Source organism: Drosophila persimilis, unplaced genomic scaffold (genome assembly GCF_003286085.1).
Source record: "Drosophila persimilis strain 14011-0111.01,24,50 unplaced genomic scaffold, DperRS2 tig00000124-arrow-pilon, whole genome shotgun sequence".
NCBI classification, from domain to species: domain Eukaryota; kingdom Metazoa; phylum Arthropoda; class Insecta; order Diptera; family Drosophilidae; genus Drosophila; species Drosophila persimilis.
Window position 1 is genome coordinate 3,421,295 of NW_020825294.1, and position 16,836 is coordinate 3,438,130.

The window sequence follows — 16,836 nt, forward strand, 5'->3', positions numbered from 1 at the left end:
CCAACATTTATATGGGGTAAAAGCAGCTTTGCCAATTTCGAGAGTTTTGCATCACAATAAATTTTGAGGGCTTGGGAAAGGCATTAAACACAGCTAAACACACACAGAGAAAAAGAAGCACATCTGTTACAGATTTTAGTTTGATTTTACAGTTTATTTTTTTTATTAATATTATATCTGAGAATGTGTTCCATTGATCAAACTAAAACCTTTAACAGATCCATGAAATTACAGCATTAATCACAGTTTCCTTATGTAATTTTTTTTTTAAACACAACTATTTTTCTAGCCAGCCATCCAAAATTTACCCGATTTGTTGCTGTTGTTTGGTCAATACGCTTAGATTTCGAACAGAATATCCAAGAAATGGTGGTATTTCCGGTATAAAGTGCTGAGATTTTCTAACACAACTTTTACAAGCTCTAAGGAATTATTTTATCAGAAATAATGCAGAATTAGTGAGTAAAAAATATAAAGAAAATAAATTTATAGTGAAGATTTTAGGAAACTTAAAGTAGTTCTTGAGAACATTTTTGTGCATGTTTTTCGAGCTGAAAGGTCAATTGGTGGCCATTAGAGGTTGCCCCAGCGCCGTGGCGTGTGCAGAATACTTACGATTTAAAGACCCACAAGCCATTTTTATTATTATTAATATTATAATGATGAGGCACTTACCCTCCATTCCCATCATGATGCAGACTGGATAGGGAGGCGCCTCCATGCGGTGGTGTCGACTCGTGCAGCGGTCTAATGAGTATGGTGCTGGTCTATAAAATGGTAAACCAAACATATATTTATAAAGTTACATGTGAAAGAGAGAAATTTTATTCGGTCACGAACCTGGGAGGGTGGGGAATCCGGCGATGAATCACGGTTCTCATAAATATTGACATCCGCCTCGATGTTGCGCCCATAACCGGAGGCCGAGAACTCGTGGCCATAGAGCAGCAAATCCTCGGCCACCTGACTCTCCATGGACTGATCGTGTGTGGTGTTGGCGCCGCTCTCCATTTGCAACATCCCGCCGGAGCCGTCATGTTCCGGTTGCGTAGAGGTGGTCGATTGCGGTGTCGGCGGGGTGGGACGTGGTGAGGTGCCCTTGCATTGCATTTCCCGTCGGCAATGCTCGGCTCGGGCTATTTCCGCTGCCAGCCAGGAAGGCAACTCGGGCAACAGCCAGGTGAGTGCCTGCCGCAGACCCAACATGATGTGCTATGGAATATTTAGAATGTGAAAGCATCTGAAATGCATAGGCGTACTCCATTAATATTACTCACTTCGAGGGTAACAATCAGTATAATTGTCTGAGCTGTGGTTAGTCCTGGCCATAGCCTCGACACCTGACCAGAGAGCCCAATCAGAGCACAATTCACAATGACCGCTGCCAGGGAGAGAATACTCAAAGCATTCTGCCAGGTGCCAATATTTGCCACACGCTGTCCAAACGGACGCTGATGCACATGTGCAAGCTTAAACGCATCCGACCGTATCTCCATGAGGTTGTTAATCAGAGCACAGATGCCGGCCAAGGGAAAAGCAGCCGAAAAGAGCACCACATAACCCATCTGCACCAGCATCTCGAGATGATCGGAAAAGGTGCCATCGTACTAAAAAGACAGATAGAGAAATCAGTAGATTTCAGTAAGCTGAAGCAACCGAACACAACCGACTTACTTTATACAACGAACTCTCAATCTCGGCCTGACCAATATTCCTTTTACTTGCTTCTTGGCTTTGCTGATGGCTTTTTGTGGGCGTGCCAGCTGCCTCGGCCTTAAGCTCGGCCTCGGCTGTGGCCAATTCCTCGGCCAGACTCCGTGTCACATTCTGCGTGGGACTCAAGGCACCCCACATGTTGAAGCTCAATTTGGCCAATTTCCATTGCTCCACGAAATAGGGAATGGCCGATTCCCGTAGATTTCCAATTATTTGACGCGAGATGAGTAGACCAGCCAGTTGCTAAAGAAAAATATAAAGAATGTTAGAAGAGTTCCGCAAAAACTATAGGATATTTCTTACCTCTTTGAGCTTCTCTTCATCTCGCAAATAGAAGGCTATATAGAAGAGCGATAGAAAGGAGTTGACAAACTGGAAGAGCGCCACTTTGGCTATCAAATGATTCTCATATTTCGATTGCAGGCGATAGTTTTCTGTGTACAAAATAGTTACATTATAAAAGGTTTAAGAAGCATCAATAAAATATATAGTGTACCCTTATCATTCAGCCACACAGCCAGCTTAAAGTAAGCCTCATCCATGAGGGTAATGGCTCCTGCCAAAAGAACCTTGGGTATGACACTGAGACAGCACAGGACACTATCCTCCGGCAGCTTGGAGTCCCACCAGTCCTACGATGGAGAAATGTAGTAATACAGAAAATTAATATATTTCCTACAAATAAGATTAACTGGCACACAAATAGGGAAAACATCAATATCAATCATCATAAGTTGAAGCCCACGCCTTTCTCTCTCTCTCTCTTACTTGCCACCTACTTTCCCCCAACAATTTCCGTTTTTCCAAGTATACTTTTATCTTAATTAACCTGCAATTATTATTCATTCCCACACTTCCCTTTCTACTGTTAGTGGAATAGCATATTGAATGTTTACGCAGCTAATTTAATTACATTACAAGCTACTTCCGTGTATTCACCAGGCGGCTTTCCGATTATTTTGTGGTTTCCTTCTGTACTACCTACAAAGTTGCCCCCTGAAACTCTCAAGTGTCTGCTGGAAACCACTCAAAATTACACTTTGGTGGCGTTAAAAGACAGTAATAATCCGTATTGTAGCCATTGTTGGTGCATAAAACAAAGGAGCATGCTCTTTTCGTTATTTAAGTACATATATACTCTTATAAATTATGTATATTAGTGGTATATTTTCAGTGAATGCTTCTGTGTAAGTATTTCTTTAGTTGCAATGCATAAATTTCCTCTTAATAAGCTTCGCGTTCGCCAAGGTAATTTATTTCCTTCCTTTGGTAGTTTTCTAATTTCATAATTTGTCAGATGAGTGCAATATGCTTCAATGGATTTTAATTAGGTACCCGATGAGAGTGTGCTATAAAGTAGCCACCATTAAACTGCACCAATCTCTCATAGCCCATGCGACATACACACATTGTGGTCCTTTTATGCCTTACACATCCTGCAGCTAAACCACTAAACCTGGTGGAAATTCCGCCCAACGTTAACCAAAACTTCTACCAGCACCTAGTTTTCCCCCACTGACCTGCTCTTGACAGGCGCCACACACACACAGGAACCTCGCCTTCGCCATGCTTCATTACGGCCCCACTTTAGTGCTCGGCTGAGCAGTAAAAAAGAGAAATGAGAGTAGAACCCAAAAAGCCATTGTCCCCGTGGTTCCAGGTACGCATTAATCCACATGAACTTCCACCAAACAACCGACAGCAGCCAAACAACAGCCAACAACAATGTCAACTGTCCAGCTGGCGGAGTGGAGCAAAGGTGTACAGGCTCTTTAACACTCCTGATGAGTGGAAGAGGTGATAGTTTATAAAATTGAGTTCTCTTTGTCGCCATCTTATTGGAAAAGTGTATTTTACACTAGAGTTGATACAATGAGTGCTACTTTTATACTAGACTAAAAGAAGAAAGACTTGGTAGCGACTCAAACAAAAACTGCTATTAAATAGATTTTTTCACAATTGTATCTATTTTTATAGACAGTTTTTATTGAAAAGATAATTGATGCTAAAATGCTACTATTCTTTCTAGCTTCTGAGTATAACAATGTTATTTAAGTGTTTTAAAATAGTATTCGTTGGAAGTATTCGTTAAAGTGGCTTGTTAAGCAAGTTTGTAGTATCCATAAACTTTATTGATCTTATGAGAGCATTTTATCTGAATCGGAAGCACTCAATGAAAATTTACAGCATCATAAAGTGAAGTTTTCTATAGCATATTTGCATACATCAAAAGTAATAGTTTTTGTTCTGCTCAAAGAAAAGTAATGGCTTCATAGAGTCAATATTCATAGAGTTTAATGAATCCCTGGATATTTCTTAGTTAATTTCCCCCAGCACCTATCAAAATTCATCTATCCTGATATCCCCCAAAAGACTGGTCCCAGTTAACACTTGAAGGTCATAGTTTGTGACTGCCGGTCAGAGCACAAAAAGTTCCGGTGTATAATGGTTTGTCCCCTTAATCTTATCATAACACGACATGTCCCTCTGCAGAGCCAAGCAAAGTTGACAAATTAAAGTTCAATTCCCAGTAGATTCAATGTTGCCCGACAATTAACACATGAAGGTCACAGACAGCTGACGGCATCAGGAGATGGGAGCCACAATTGTGCGTCCTGGCAATGGGAAACCGGAGACCCCTCCTTTATTCACATCATTGTGTCTGCTATTATATTTCCGCCCACAAGAAAAGCTGGACATGTACTGGACTGGGTTCTGGACATTCAATTATGCGTTGGATTGTTTAATGTCAACCAAAGTTTTTTCTATCATGCTCTCTCTCTCTGTCCCAACTGTATCTCATTCTATATCTTTCTGTGGCTGCCCGAAGGCGGTTTTCTTTTCGCCAGCTGGGAATTTTAATTAACGTCATTCCTTGCTGATGGGGGAAAAAAGAAAAGAAAATGCGTATGGAAAATAATGGCCCCCACAGCCATCGACCATGGTGTGTGCATACCCGTACATATGTGTGGTTAAAGTTTTAATTGAAACGAAAAAATGCTTGGTAAACGGTTTGCCAGGAATGGGGCGTTGGGCGGTTGGGGGAACCCAAATGTGTGGATGGGGGGGAAACTGTTTTGATGGATGGTAGAAATAAGAAAACATTTATCTAGCGGTGAACCACTACAATAACAGATGCCGATGGGAAACTACAGTTTACAATGGAAGCCTACCGAATGGTAGGTTGATTGGTTACCATCGTTTATATCGAACAGTGGCTTGTGAATGGGATGATAAAGTGGGTCAAACTTTCAGTATTTATAGTATATATTTGTGTGCCCTAAAACATATCAATAAAAAAACTCGTGTTATGATATCCCTAGCCAAAAAAATAGACCCAAAACGAATATAAAATATGGTCGTAGCTGGACTTTTTCCCTCAAGCCTTCCATTATGCTAATGCAACAATGACAATGACAACTAACTACGACGAAAACATAGACAGCTTACAGACATTGATTAATTATAAGTAGATTGCAAGTTAGAAATGAATAAGAACCTTGTGCAAATTATACATGCATTGAGCAACTCCTTTATCGGGTATTTTATGGTGATCCAGCCAATCCTGTGAAGTAAAGAAAGAAACCGAAACGGAAAAGTCCAAAGGAAAATATACAGATACTCGTATGTAAAAACAATTCAATGAGGCGTGATGAGTGATAAACGTATTTATTTCACTGCTTCTTTAGCCGTATTCGTTGCAAAGAAAGACGTACTAAAAAGAAGAGAAGGAAACCGAAAGAAAAATAAAGAAAAACAGAAAACAACAAGAAAATAAAAGTGTGCGCGCATAAAATGTCAATGCAATAACAGAAGCAGCAACATCCAACAGCGGAAGCGGAAGCCAGCAAAATGTGAGAGTGTATGTGTGTGTGTGTGTGTGAAACTTAAGGTATCGGTGTGTGTGTGCCTTTTGTTGTTGCTGTTGTGTATCGTGTCTGTGTAAGTGCTCGTAAAGGCGTGAGGAACAAGCGCTACTACAACAACAGGCAAGCGACTAACCAAAATGTTAACGCAAATTGATAAACAGGCGATACTCGTACACGCACAAGAACACAAACACACTTGTGCACACACTCGCACAAATTTGAGGCGCCCCTAACGTGAAAACAATATTAATTATACGCACTGTGCAACACTCGTGCAAATTGGGCCCCAGCACAGCCGAGCGCAAGGGCGATTGAGGGCGGGCGTGCGTGCGTGATCGAAACGTGCTTCGAAATACCCTTGCAAATAAAGCTTTATGGGTTCGTGAAGCACTGTAAATGGATTTCCATAACCCATAAAAATATGATTACATAATAATGATATTCTACTTCATTTTTGAAGGACTTTAAGCAGTGGAGCGTTGAATTTTGGTGCAATTCGATATGGTTTGTTTGAATTTTGGTTGTAAAACCGATTTTGATGAAGTGAGAAATTGCTTTTAGTATGCAATAATGAAAATTTAAACATTTTTAGAGTTTAACTACCAAATATGATATAAATATAAGAATGATATTGTGGCATATGTCTTTGATGGGGTTTTCAAATTTATACACAAATTATGAAGATATTTAAACGGATTTAATGAATTCAGAAGACAGAAAACTCTAACTGTGGCTTTCGTCACAGAAGCATTCCAAATCATTCTATATCTTTCAAAAGCGTACAAAACACAAAGAAACCTTGTTAAACATTTGCAAGGGTATTTGAGAAACTATTTTACACGCACACACACAGCACACATGGAATTAAAACTTTCGTAAAACTAAGAATTCCCATCTCACCTGAAAGCGCAACATGAGAAACATCACAGCAAAGACCATACAGAGACAGCATCCTATGATGGGGAAGCTAACCAGATAGCGAAAGGCGCGACGTTGCCAGGCGGGCGCCTCTTTGGGCTCTAGGCGACCTGTGACATTGTTCTCCTCCAAGGGGCCCTACAAAATGATAATAAAATTTGTAATTATTTAGCAAATAGTTTAGTATACTATTAGTCTAGGTAAACGCACCTTATAGAGAGGCCTAGGTGGCTCGAGTAACTCGGGGGGAGTTGATAGAGTGCCCCAGCGAAAGGCCAACTCCACAGAGTACCTCTTCCAGGCCTCCAGATACAGTGAGGCCCAGGCCACATTGAACAGAGAGAAGAGCACGTGACCCATGTCCTGGGCGGTCTGACCTTTGCCCCAGAGAATGCAGTAAAGAATTGTGCCAAAAACAGCCGGTACACCCAAGGCGCAGGTGTAATGACCCAACCAGGCAAAGTACAGGGCAACCTTCACCCCAAAATAAGCAGCAATGTCATCTAGAAGAAGAATAAGAGTTTGATTTTGATTTATTACAGGAGAATCAACCATAGGACTCACCCAAAGGTTGCGGTGCAAATATCTGCTTGACCCAGTGGGTCTGAAGCTGTGTCAAGGAACGTGGTTCGTGCAGCGGAAAGACCTGTGTAATTAGACCCGACTCCTGCCAGGCGGCAACAATGCTCTGGCCCTCGGCCACGGCTGCCCGTCCGTGCAGTGCATCGATGTCACTGCAGCCGGCACGCAGGCCCTGCAGCACCTGCAACACCAGCCACTGACGCTCCTGGGAGGTGAACAGCGCGGTGCTGGCCACATCACCCCTCAACTGCTGGAAGCAATGGCTCTCGCGGGTAGTAAACTCCCTCAGGGCACCGCCCAGATCCGGACGCAGACGCTTGGGCAGGCGGGCCTCTTCGGCGGCTTTAAAAAGACTGTAAACAAAAAAAAAAGGATTATTAAATATTCTACACAAAACTCGACATGAAAAATGCATAAAATATAAATATTGAAATTTGCATTTCGCACGTTGAATAAACTGCAAAACCAAAAGCTTTCAATTTACATCTAGCCACCGCGTGGTGTTGCTGCCACTTACACATTCACGGGGGCGCTGACATAGAAGGCATTCCGTCGCGTGCTCTCATGCGCCTTGACCTGTACCAGGAGGCCCAGACCCGCAGGCGGTTGGGAGCGTATGCGGGCCAGAAGCCATCGCAGTGCCTCGTCCGGGGCATCCTCGGGAAATTCAATGACCACGTCACATTGTGTTGGGATTTTATTCAGCCAGAGCCGGCGCGGCGTCATCAAATGACCAGCGTACGGCACTTTGCGGCGTATATGGCGGGAAGCTGCAAGAAAGCGTAAAAAAAGAAACCATTAAAATAAAACGTTAAGGACTTGCTAGGATTTCTGTTTAAATCTCTGATTCCGCTTTAAAACCAACAGAGAAAATCTGTTCTCATGTTACCCCCCAACCATTTTTAGTTTATTTTTCCATTTCCATTTTAAGTTTAATGCATATTTATAGTCTGCTGCCGACAGCGTAAAAAAATCTGACAACAAAGTGGGTGGACCAAAGGAATTGGCGTCAATAAAAAACGCTTTTAGGACAGGTAGAAAAAAGAGAGAGAAAAAAGCGATAAGCGCATCAAAAACAAACAAATATGATATTCGGTAGTGGGTAGTTTGAAAGGTTTTGTATACCCGATACTCCAAATAGCTATAATCCCTAGAATTATCTAGATATCCCAAGATATATCGAAATATCCCTAGGACTATCCATAGAACTCTCCGGACAAAGCTTTCCCCTCCAACTTTTCGAACAATCTCTAGAAATATCCCTGAAAGAACTACCCCTAGAACTTTCCTTCAATTTCAAAATAGTTGTTCTTGTTCGTTAAAAAAAAAACATACTCCAAAATTTCAGTAAAAAAACAAAAAAAAAAAAACTACTAAGTAATCTGAAATAGTTCTGATCCCTAGATCCTTAGATTATGTTCTCTCCAAAGAAAGTTGATGGCCGTTGGGCATCCTCCCCCAAGGAAAGCGACGACGCGAGCATGCAACATCGACAATCGAAGCCGGGGAGTTGGAAAGGCAGTCGCAATACGATGTCGGAAAGAGCTGAAGAAAACAAAAAGCAGAAGGATCCATGGACGGTCTACGATGCCAAGGTAAATCTCCGCATAAGTGATTGCCTTGTGATGCTGGAGTGCAGCCCCCAACCGGAGGAGGCATTCCACCCCAACTCCCGGGAATGCCAATGCGCGAGGAAGTGGCTCAATGAACTGACATCTATGAAGTGCGACACGGTGCTGGAGGCGTGCCTACGAAACGGATACATTAGTGCGTTGAGTGTGTGCCTAAACCAGAAGAGCCTGTACGGGATCTTCGAGCAGATGCCACCGGAAGAACTCAATTTGATGGAAATTCTGGACACCTCGACTAATGCGTCATCGAATCATGCATCATTCAGGTCAAATAATGCGTCGAGGCAGCAGTTTGAATCGACGCGGGGACCACAGCGACCCTTTGAGGCAATGAATTTGGAAAATCCTCAGTCTTCAAGCCAACAGCCACGGGAAGCGGTGGTTAGACAACAGCGTTTCATGGAAGAACCGCAAGGACTTATTATAGAACCTCAGATATATAGGACAGAAGAGCCTCAGAGATTCCAGCAGCAGCGGCAGCGATATCAGGAACAGCCACAGAAGGAAACCTTCTATGATCCTGCCACCTTTCCACCAGCGCCCCATGTGCGGCAACAGTCGGGCGCCTACTACAAACCGTCGAGCATGAAATTCGACACCTTCGGGGCGCCCCCTCGCGTCAAGGCGGCAAGTAAAAAAGGAAAAGGGTTCTCCCCATCAGGTGAAGAAGGAGGAGGTGTGACAGCTAAGGATTTGGGCAGTGCCATCAAAGAGGCTCCTCCTGATTCTTATTCTGCTATGCCCACACGTTCGATTCTTAAGCGGAGCTGCTTCAACGAGCAGGCCCCTCATGTTTATCCATCATATCTCAAGACGCCACTATCTTTTAATGACAAACAATACTTTGATGATGGAATTTGTTATAAAAGTCCATTGAAATCCTGTAGAGAGAAATTCGCTAGCCAGAAAGAGTACGCGATCAAGGGATCCAGACAGAAAGAGCAGCAGATCGAGCAACAAAACACTCATGGCTCCCCGACGAATCAGTGGAAACCAGAGGCCGCCGAGGAGGAGTCTGACAGAGAGAAAACCAGTCAAACTGTGATAACAAACCGCTATTGCGACATGACCTTCCTAAGGGAGTGCATTCGTCGCGCGCTGCGCGGTGAAACATCCGAGGGAGCAAACGACTATCTGGATTGTGAGATAGAGAGCTACAAGAAAATCTGCAGTCGATACAGATGCGACGATCCCGAATACAAGGAGAAAATGCTGGGAGGGGATCCTATTGAGCAGAGGACATACCTGTTGCGCAATATGGAAGAGGATTTGACCAATTATGTTCCTTTACTGAGGAAAAGAAAGATGACAATTTAAGAGTTTAAAAGGATTAATGACTAATTTAAAAGATCTCAGGATACAATTAAAATTTATCAAAAATATGCTCATTGTAACCACTGAAACGCATTTAGAACATTTTTGGGGAACAGATAATTGTTATACCCGATACTCAAAATGGGTTGAGGGGTATATTAGATTTATGCTAAAAGTGGACTTGTGTAACGTCCAGAAGGAAGCGTTTCCGACCCCATAAAGCATATATATTCTTGATCAGCATCAAAAGCCGAGTCGATTGAGCCATGTCTGCCTGTCCCTCTGTCCGTCCATCGTGTTTGACGCCTAGTTCTCAGAGATAGAACAACGATATGTCGTATGCAAACTCTTGTGATATCCCACTGAATAAAGTTTGTTTCGAAATTTTGCAACGCCCCTCGTAGAGAATGACCACTTCTCTTCTAGACTGACGAATCTGGAACAGATTGGATTATTATTATAGCAAGAAGGAACAAATACGCGCTTACTCATTCTCTCTCTTACACTGAGTATCGAATTTTCGATGCTCCTACACATATTTCCTTCTCACTTTTGTCATTACAGAGATCATATCATTATCATATGATAGTTTTCGTCATAGAGAATCACTGGAGTAATCCTCGCGGTAAGTCCCTGGCACACCCAGCCCTCGCTCTACTTCTCCATCCTTTGCGAATCTGAGAATATTTTAATAAATCTTACATATAGAAAAACCAGCATGACCCCGCAAGCAGCCTTCTAACCACAGCAGAGCTTTATAAATTGCATAATACCGCAGATGGCATGACAAAAGATGAGCAAAGGTAGACGAAAATGCGGGTTATGCGGAGGGTAAGCCAGTACACAATAGAGCAGAGTTAATCAAAGAGACAGAGAGAGAGAGATAGAGCGAGTGCAAGCACAGACCAAACAAATAAAACATGGAAAGAACGTAAATAACAAACCGCAAAAATGTCAAACAACTTTTAATTAGAAGAGGTGCCACGGCAACAACCAAAGCAAAGGACAGCCAGCACCCAGCCGCTGAATGGAAAACATTCAACCAAGAAATTTGAGAGCCCCCACCCCTCCACTTGTGTGCGAAAAACAAGGCAGCTTTTCCCGGAAGACCCGATAAAAACTAACAGCAAGAAAAATCACAAAATTTGACTAATGACAGGACAAAAGTTTTGCCACACATAAAAGAGAGAAAACGAGACCTGCATGCCCCAAAGGAGTGGCTGAAAAGCACTCAGTAACTAATTTTGGCCACCGAAAAAGATTCCGGGTTTCGTAATTAATTACGAACCACAAAAAAATGCAAGGAAATAGAATAAAAAGAATGAGCATTGCATTGGAGAAAAGGGAAAAGTCAGGGCGACTGGACGACGACTGATAGGAGAATTCTTTGCGGCTTCCGCAGCCACAGCCACCCATCGCATGGAGGAGCACACACTGTGTCTGTGGCCTTGTGGCCATCAGCAGCATTCACTTCACTCTGCATTCGGCTAATGACAAATGACACTTTCAATGACCTTTAATGGTGGGTTGCTTGCCTCCGATAAGAATAATAATAATGGTGGCTTCTTTCAGAGTTCGCGAAGCTCATTACGGGTTGCCATACGGCTTTACAGTTGTGCGATAAGGCTGAGATATGGGGAAACTTTGGTGGGAACCAGCCAGGAGCTTGTTAAACTTTGACTTAAAGAACGAGTCTTTAATGTTTTTAGAAAAAGCATGATTTAAAACGAGAAAAATCATTGAATCATTGCTTTAAAAGGAAGAGCCCTAATCATACTGAAAGCCCATTAAATTAGATTAATTTTCTGAAAACAATCAACCATCAAATCCATGAATAATTCAACAATTTAAATTAATTGAACACTTAAATAGATTCATTTTTTCTTGAAATTCATTTAAATTTTTAGCAAAAAAAATATATCTAGTATTCATTTCTCTCATCAGCATAAATTACTTACAGATCCCAGCATTCACACCAAATACAAGTATTAAAATTCAATCAATTTCGAATGTTTCCTAATTGAAAAACAATATCCTAGCTCTAATTGAAAAGTAATACCAAAATAAAATGCCAAAAAGTCTCCCGATTAACCGAAAGACTTTCATCAACCTATTTTTAATACACAGAAAATATTGTTTCATAAAATTGAAAGATCTCCCCAATTAAAATAAGCTTAGTACTCAGAGCTTATAACTGGCTCTAATTGAAAAATGATATCCCCAATTATTTTTTCGCAAAATACTCTGAATCTCTTAATTCCCCGAAAGAGCTTTCATCAACTAAAATAGACCGCTTCTTCTAATGACCCAAATGCATTGTTCTTGGCTCAACGCTCAGGCTTTCTCTCTCTCTTTCGTCATTAATTACACATCAGAAGCAAATATAAACATTTCTATTCTGGTAGCAAAATCGCCAGCCCATTAGCAAATGTAGATATTTATGCAACAAACTCATTTAGATAGATTATATTGTTGTGTCTATGGATGGAGCACCGAAAACAACTTAATTAGAATATGTACGAGTTTGTGCCCAAAGCAGAACATGCTCGTAGAACAAACAGTTTATATATGCACATAAATGTCTGTACATATTATATGTATAAAACTCATTAGAAACGACAAGAACAAACCACAGAGGCCACCATACCGACGGATGTATATATCTGTGAATCACATAATGCGAAATTTGGTAATTAATTCCATAAATAAAACAGAAAGTAACAGAGAAAGCATATCCTAAAACCCAAAACCAGCATCCGATAGATAGCAATGCGCTGTTGCATGGCAAATGAGCTGTGAATTTAATTTGTACTCGTTCTCGTATTTGTATCTGGTACCCGGATCCGGGTAACCATCACCCATGGGCAGGATAAACCAATGCAAGATTACCGTTTTGATATGCTAAACACAAATACACAACACAGACATACACGATGTGGGATCTCCATGCCGCAAAGGTATCCCCTTTTTTTCACACGCATTGGCCATAAAATTTTGACAAAAGAATGGAACCCCGAGCGCTAACAAAGCACGCTCCGTCCTGAATAGTTGCCAAGCCATGAGGGATTAAAGAATAAAGTTCAAGGAAGTAAGGGACACTTTATGGCTGGGAATAGCTGGCATATGCTAATGAAGGTTAGGAGCAGTATAAGATTTAGCGTCCCCTCGTCTAGATGAAGCTAATTTGCTGGTGAGATTACAGCAGCAGATATTAAAGATATGCACTATGTATACGGATATGGCGGGCACTGTTTGGGTTGCGTGATAAGATTAAATGAAGACGCAAGCAAATATTCAATGGAATATGTTAACCAGATACAAGCAGTGTGAATATTTTGGGTATGCTGGAAATGATACAAAATTCCTCTTAAAAAATAATTATTTGTAAAACCTAGAAATATAATGGAACCAGCGTTCTCCAGACAACTTTTCTTTAGGCTTAAAGCTCTCGAATGTCTGCAGAAAATAAATCTCTATAAATAGAATAAATTAATACAGAATTTCGTTAAACTAATTTGATCAATGAAGAGAAAGCAATCAACTATGATCGGGGGACCTCATGCCAATCTAAGCCAAATCCAATATAAACCAATTCCAGTGAGTAATTCGGGACATCAGGAGCAGAACAGAGAATAAGCATCAGAGACCTACATCAACATGAACTACACACAATTCATTATACAGTCGGCACATGCTTAAGTTGACACCGACGATGCGGCGGAAGAGCAGAGTGCCAGAGAGAGAGAGAGAATGCTGGCTAATGCTTTCGGCTGTTAAATCAGCAGTGGGAGACCCCCAGGGGGAAGACCGAGAAACTGTGCTCTGAATAATTAATGAAATCGGCTTGGGGCTCGACTGGGTGTCAAAACCAAACCCAAGCGGAAGAAACCCAGAACCCAAACCCAAATTCGACCTCCAGCAACGCATAATTTGTTGCATAAGAAGGAGGTTGAGCTGTGAAGGCTTCAATTTAATCAACAGCAACCGACTTGAGCTTCGTGTGATTGCTGCAGCTTAGAGGCATCCATCCATCTATCCATCCATCCATGGAGAGAACCACCCATCTCTGGGAGTGGGATGGATGCTTTTTCTCCTACTACAACATTCAGTTAAAACAGTTTATGTTTTAATTAACCTTGATGATGATGGGCTAGAGCAACAGCAGCAGCAATGAAAATGACTAGAGTTGCTCATTAGCAAACGCTCAACACTCTGCAGTGAATACCTCGCCTAATTGACTGGAGCTCGAATTGCGTCTAATTGAAATTGGATGATGTAATTTTGATGATGGCAGGAGTCTGTCTACCGTCGCCATCTACTTTTCCCTCTACCATTTCCACACCATCATCGGGTATCATCTAATCAGCGAGTCCAGTCAGGTAGCAACTTGGGAGGGGTCGAAACACTTCCCGATGGTCGACACGATGCCCAGCCACATGTCCCCTTGTTGGGGACAGGGAAGGGCAGTGCTAGAAGGATATTCTGTTCACAACCAAGTGGCAAAGTGCAGCTGTCTTGCCACAAAATGTCACATAGTAGAGATTGTTGCTCGAAAGATGTCATTCCTAAGGGGTTTGATCGGTGAAGACAGACCTTTGGAGAAATCGAATGGGTTTTGCTTAAAGTGGAGCACATAATTGGATGGGAATGCGGGGGGATATAAGACATGATGATGTTATTTTAGCAGTGCTGCTTGAACTTACATATCTCTCTGTTATGTAAAAACTGTTGGCTCGTCGTCATGGCCTGATATCTTACTCATATCAGAGCGAGCGACCCGAACGAGTGACGAGCGAGGGTAGCGAGTGACGAGCGAGAGTAGCGAGTGACGAGCGAGGAAAGCGAGTTCTTCTTGATACTTCTTAAACAACTACTAAAACCAGCCTAGAATCTATGCATCTCTACTATCAAATTGGATTACATATTCACATCTCCATGTTATAAAGTTATAAAGTTTACAAAACTTGTATAGCTTAAGGCATTCCTAGAGTTCCACATCTTACTCAACAAATCTCATAAAACTTGCTATTCATTTCATAAATGATTCATTAAAGCACATCTCCTTGGAACCAAATTACGAACACCGACCTATGACACAACCCATAAAATTAAAGAGTCTACCACAGAATATGTCTATCTACATGCTCGTAGGCTCTGGACCATCATAACCTTCTCCACAATTTACCCCTTTAATGGTTGGTGATGGTGGGTTAAATGGCCACTCATTCAGACTCATCCACAACGTCAGTTTCATCCTCATCCTCATCCTCATCCTGGCATGACATTCCGCTTTCTCTATACGGTTTAATTGTATTTTCTCCGCCCACGTGAAATTGCTCTTAATGACTTTCACTTGACTAGAGTTAATGTTTGCCCACACACGATCTCATACCATATGAATATATAACGAAACACTTGAATATTTCAAGTGAAAGCCTTTGATATTAAATATTTAACAGGCGTCGAAAATTGGTTTTTAATTTTTTGTTTTTGTCATTTTGCACTAGAGTACATTTTTCACATGGGTGCCATTAAAGCAGTCGGGCGAATTGATGTCCCACTTTATGGGTTAAGAGGAGCGCTACGGTTTGGTCAGTTTTCCCCCACACACTCGTGTGTGTGTGCTCTCATGATGCTTTCGTTTGCTCTCTCAGCCTGAATGTACGAGTAGTTGTTCTTTAATGGCTTTTGTCGCACATTTTTATTGATGCACTGGTGAATCCTTCTTGTGATTAATGTAGGCGTACCGCCGGACCCTAGAGTCTCCGGTCGTTCTCCCGTTCTTTGTGTTCCTCCTCTCTCTCTCTCTCTCTCTCAATTTCCCTCAGTTTATCCGTAACTTTTCCTGTCCATGTCCTGCCCCACAGAGGACTGTGCACACTGAAGGACCAACGCTTGGTCAGCATAAATTAATTGCATTTGTGTATGGGACACAGGCGGCACTGAAGAGTGAAATATCGTAGAGTCGAGTGGGGAGGTCCGTCCTCTTGGTTAGATATAGTATCTCTGGGTGCGGAGGTTCCCTCTAAAGAGCTGTGGGTGTGAGTATATATCATATGCAAGCTCATGTAAGAGTGTCCATACGACCTTAAAGTGCCAAGTCTTTAATTGAGTTTTAATCAGCTTAAGAGAGCGTGTGGCTAGTGTCAGCATTAAACCAAATTGGATATCCAATATGTGCAGGCATAGCATACAGCGAAGCATACCCTCTTTTATGGCTGACATCTCAGCCATGGCCCGGCATCTGAATGGGCCATCTGATAACGACACGTCTCCTTGCGGACAGGAGAATATCCAAGGATCAAGTGTTAAAGCGATGGCGTGAAAGACGGCAATGCATCACAGATTTGGTGGACATATACACAAGATTTATAGTGACATTCGGATTAGCACACTGCTGACTTATTGTTTTCCTTTGGAACAGGATAATGGGCTCGTTATCCATAACATAGACCATATATAAATACAAGCACAGAGCCAACAAAATAACATATTATTTAAGTTTAAATAGCATCCACAAATTCCCTCCACAAGTACAAGTTATGATACATCATGCTTCATTTATTCGTAATGTCTGTGTAGTGCTCTCCAAACTGAGTCCCAAATATAACGAAAATCCTTCCAAATGCCATCAAAACATTTCGCAAAGCAAAAGCGGAAAATCCCCCCACCAATGCCAGAGAGAGAGCTCAGAGTGTCCCCTGTTCTCTCTTCAAGTGACTGTTTGCCTGGCCACATATTTTATGCAAAAGGAATTTTCATAGACATGCTCCTCCACACTTTTTCCCCTCATTTTTTTTGTTTTT

At 41.9% G+C, this 16,836-nt stretch overlaps 1 protein-coding gene across 5 annotated transcripts in view; it reads right to left on the reverse strand.

Annotated features, from left to right (window-relative positions):
- LOC6593751 (anoctamin-8) overlaps nucleotides 1–16,836 on the reverse strand; it is a 33,946-nt gene that overhangs the window by 3,167 nt on the left and 13,943 nt on the right. For 2 of the 5 annotated variants that reach the window (XM_026987839.1, XM_002018819.2), the window contains exons 2-12: nucleotides 7,603–7,855; nucleotides 7,068–7,438; nucleotides 6,714–7,006; nucleotides 6,486–6,641; nucleotides 2,213–2,348; nucleotides 2,020–2,150; nucleotides 1,675–1,959; nucleotides 1,278–1,607; nucleotides 841–1,212; nucleotides 676–767; nucleotides 309–422 (exon numbers count right to left, since the gene is read on the reverse strand). In XM_026987839.1, coding sequence (XP_026843640.1) covers nucleotides 309–422; nucleotides 676–767; nucleotides 841–1,212; nucleotides 1,278–1,607; nucleotides 1,675–1,959; nucleotides 2,020–2,150; nucleotides 2,213–2,348; nucleotides 6,486–6,641; nucleotides 6,714–7,006; nucleotides 7,068–7,438; nucleotides 7,603–7,855 — 2,533 coding nt within the window. Of the gene's footprint in view, nucleotides 1–308; nucleotides 423–675; nucleotides 768–840; nucleotides 1,213–1,277; nucleotides 1,608–1,674; nucleotides 1,960–2,019; nucleotides 2,151–2,212; nucleotides 2,349–5,215; nucleotides 5,282–6,485; nucleotides 6,642–6,713; nucleotides 7,007–7,067; nucleotides 7,439–7,602; nucleotides 7,856–16,836 lie in introns of all 5 variants that reach the window. The other 3 variants (XM_026987840.1, XM_026987842.1, XM_026987841.1) reach the window with 2 other exon arrangements.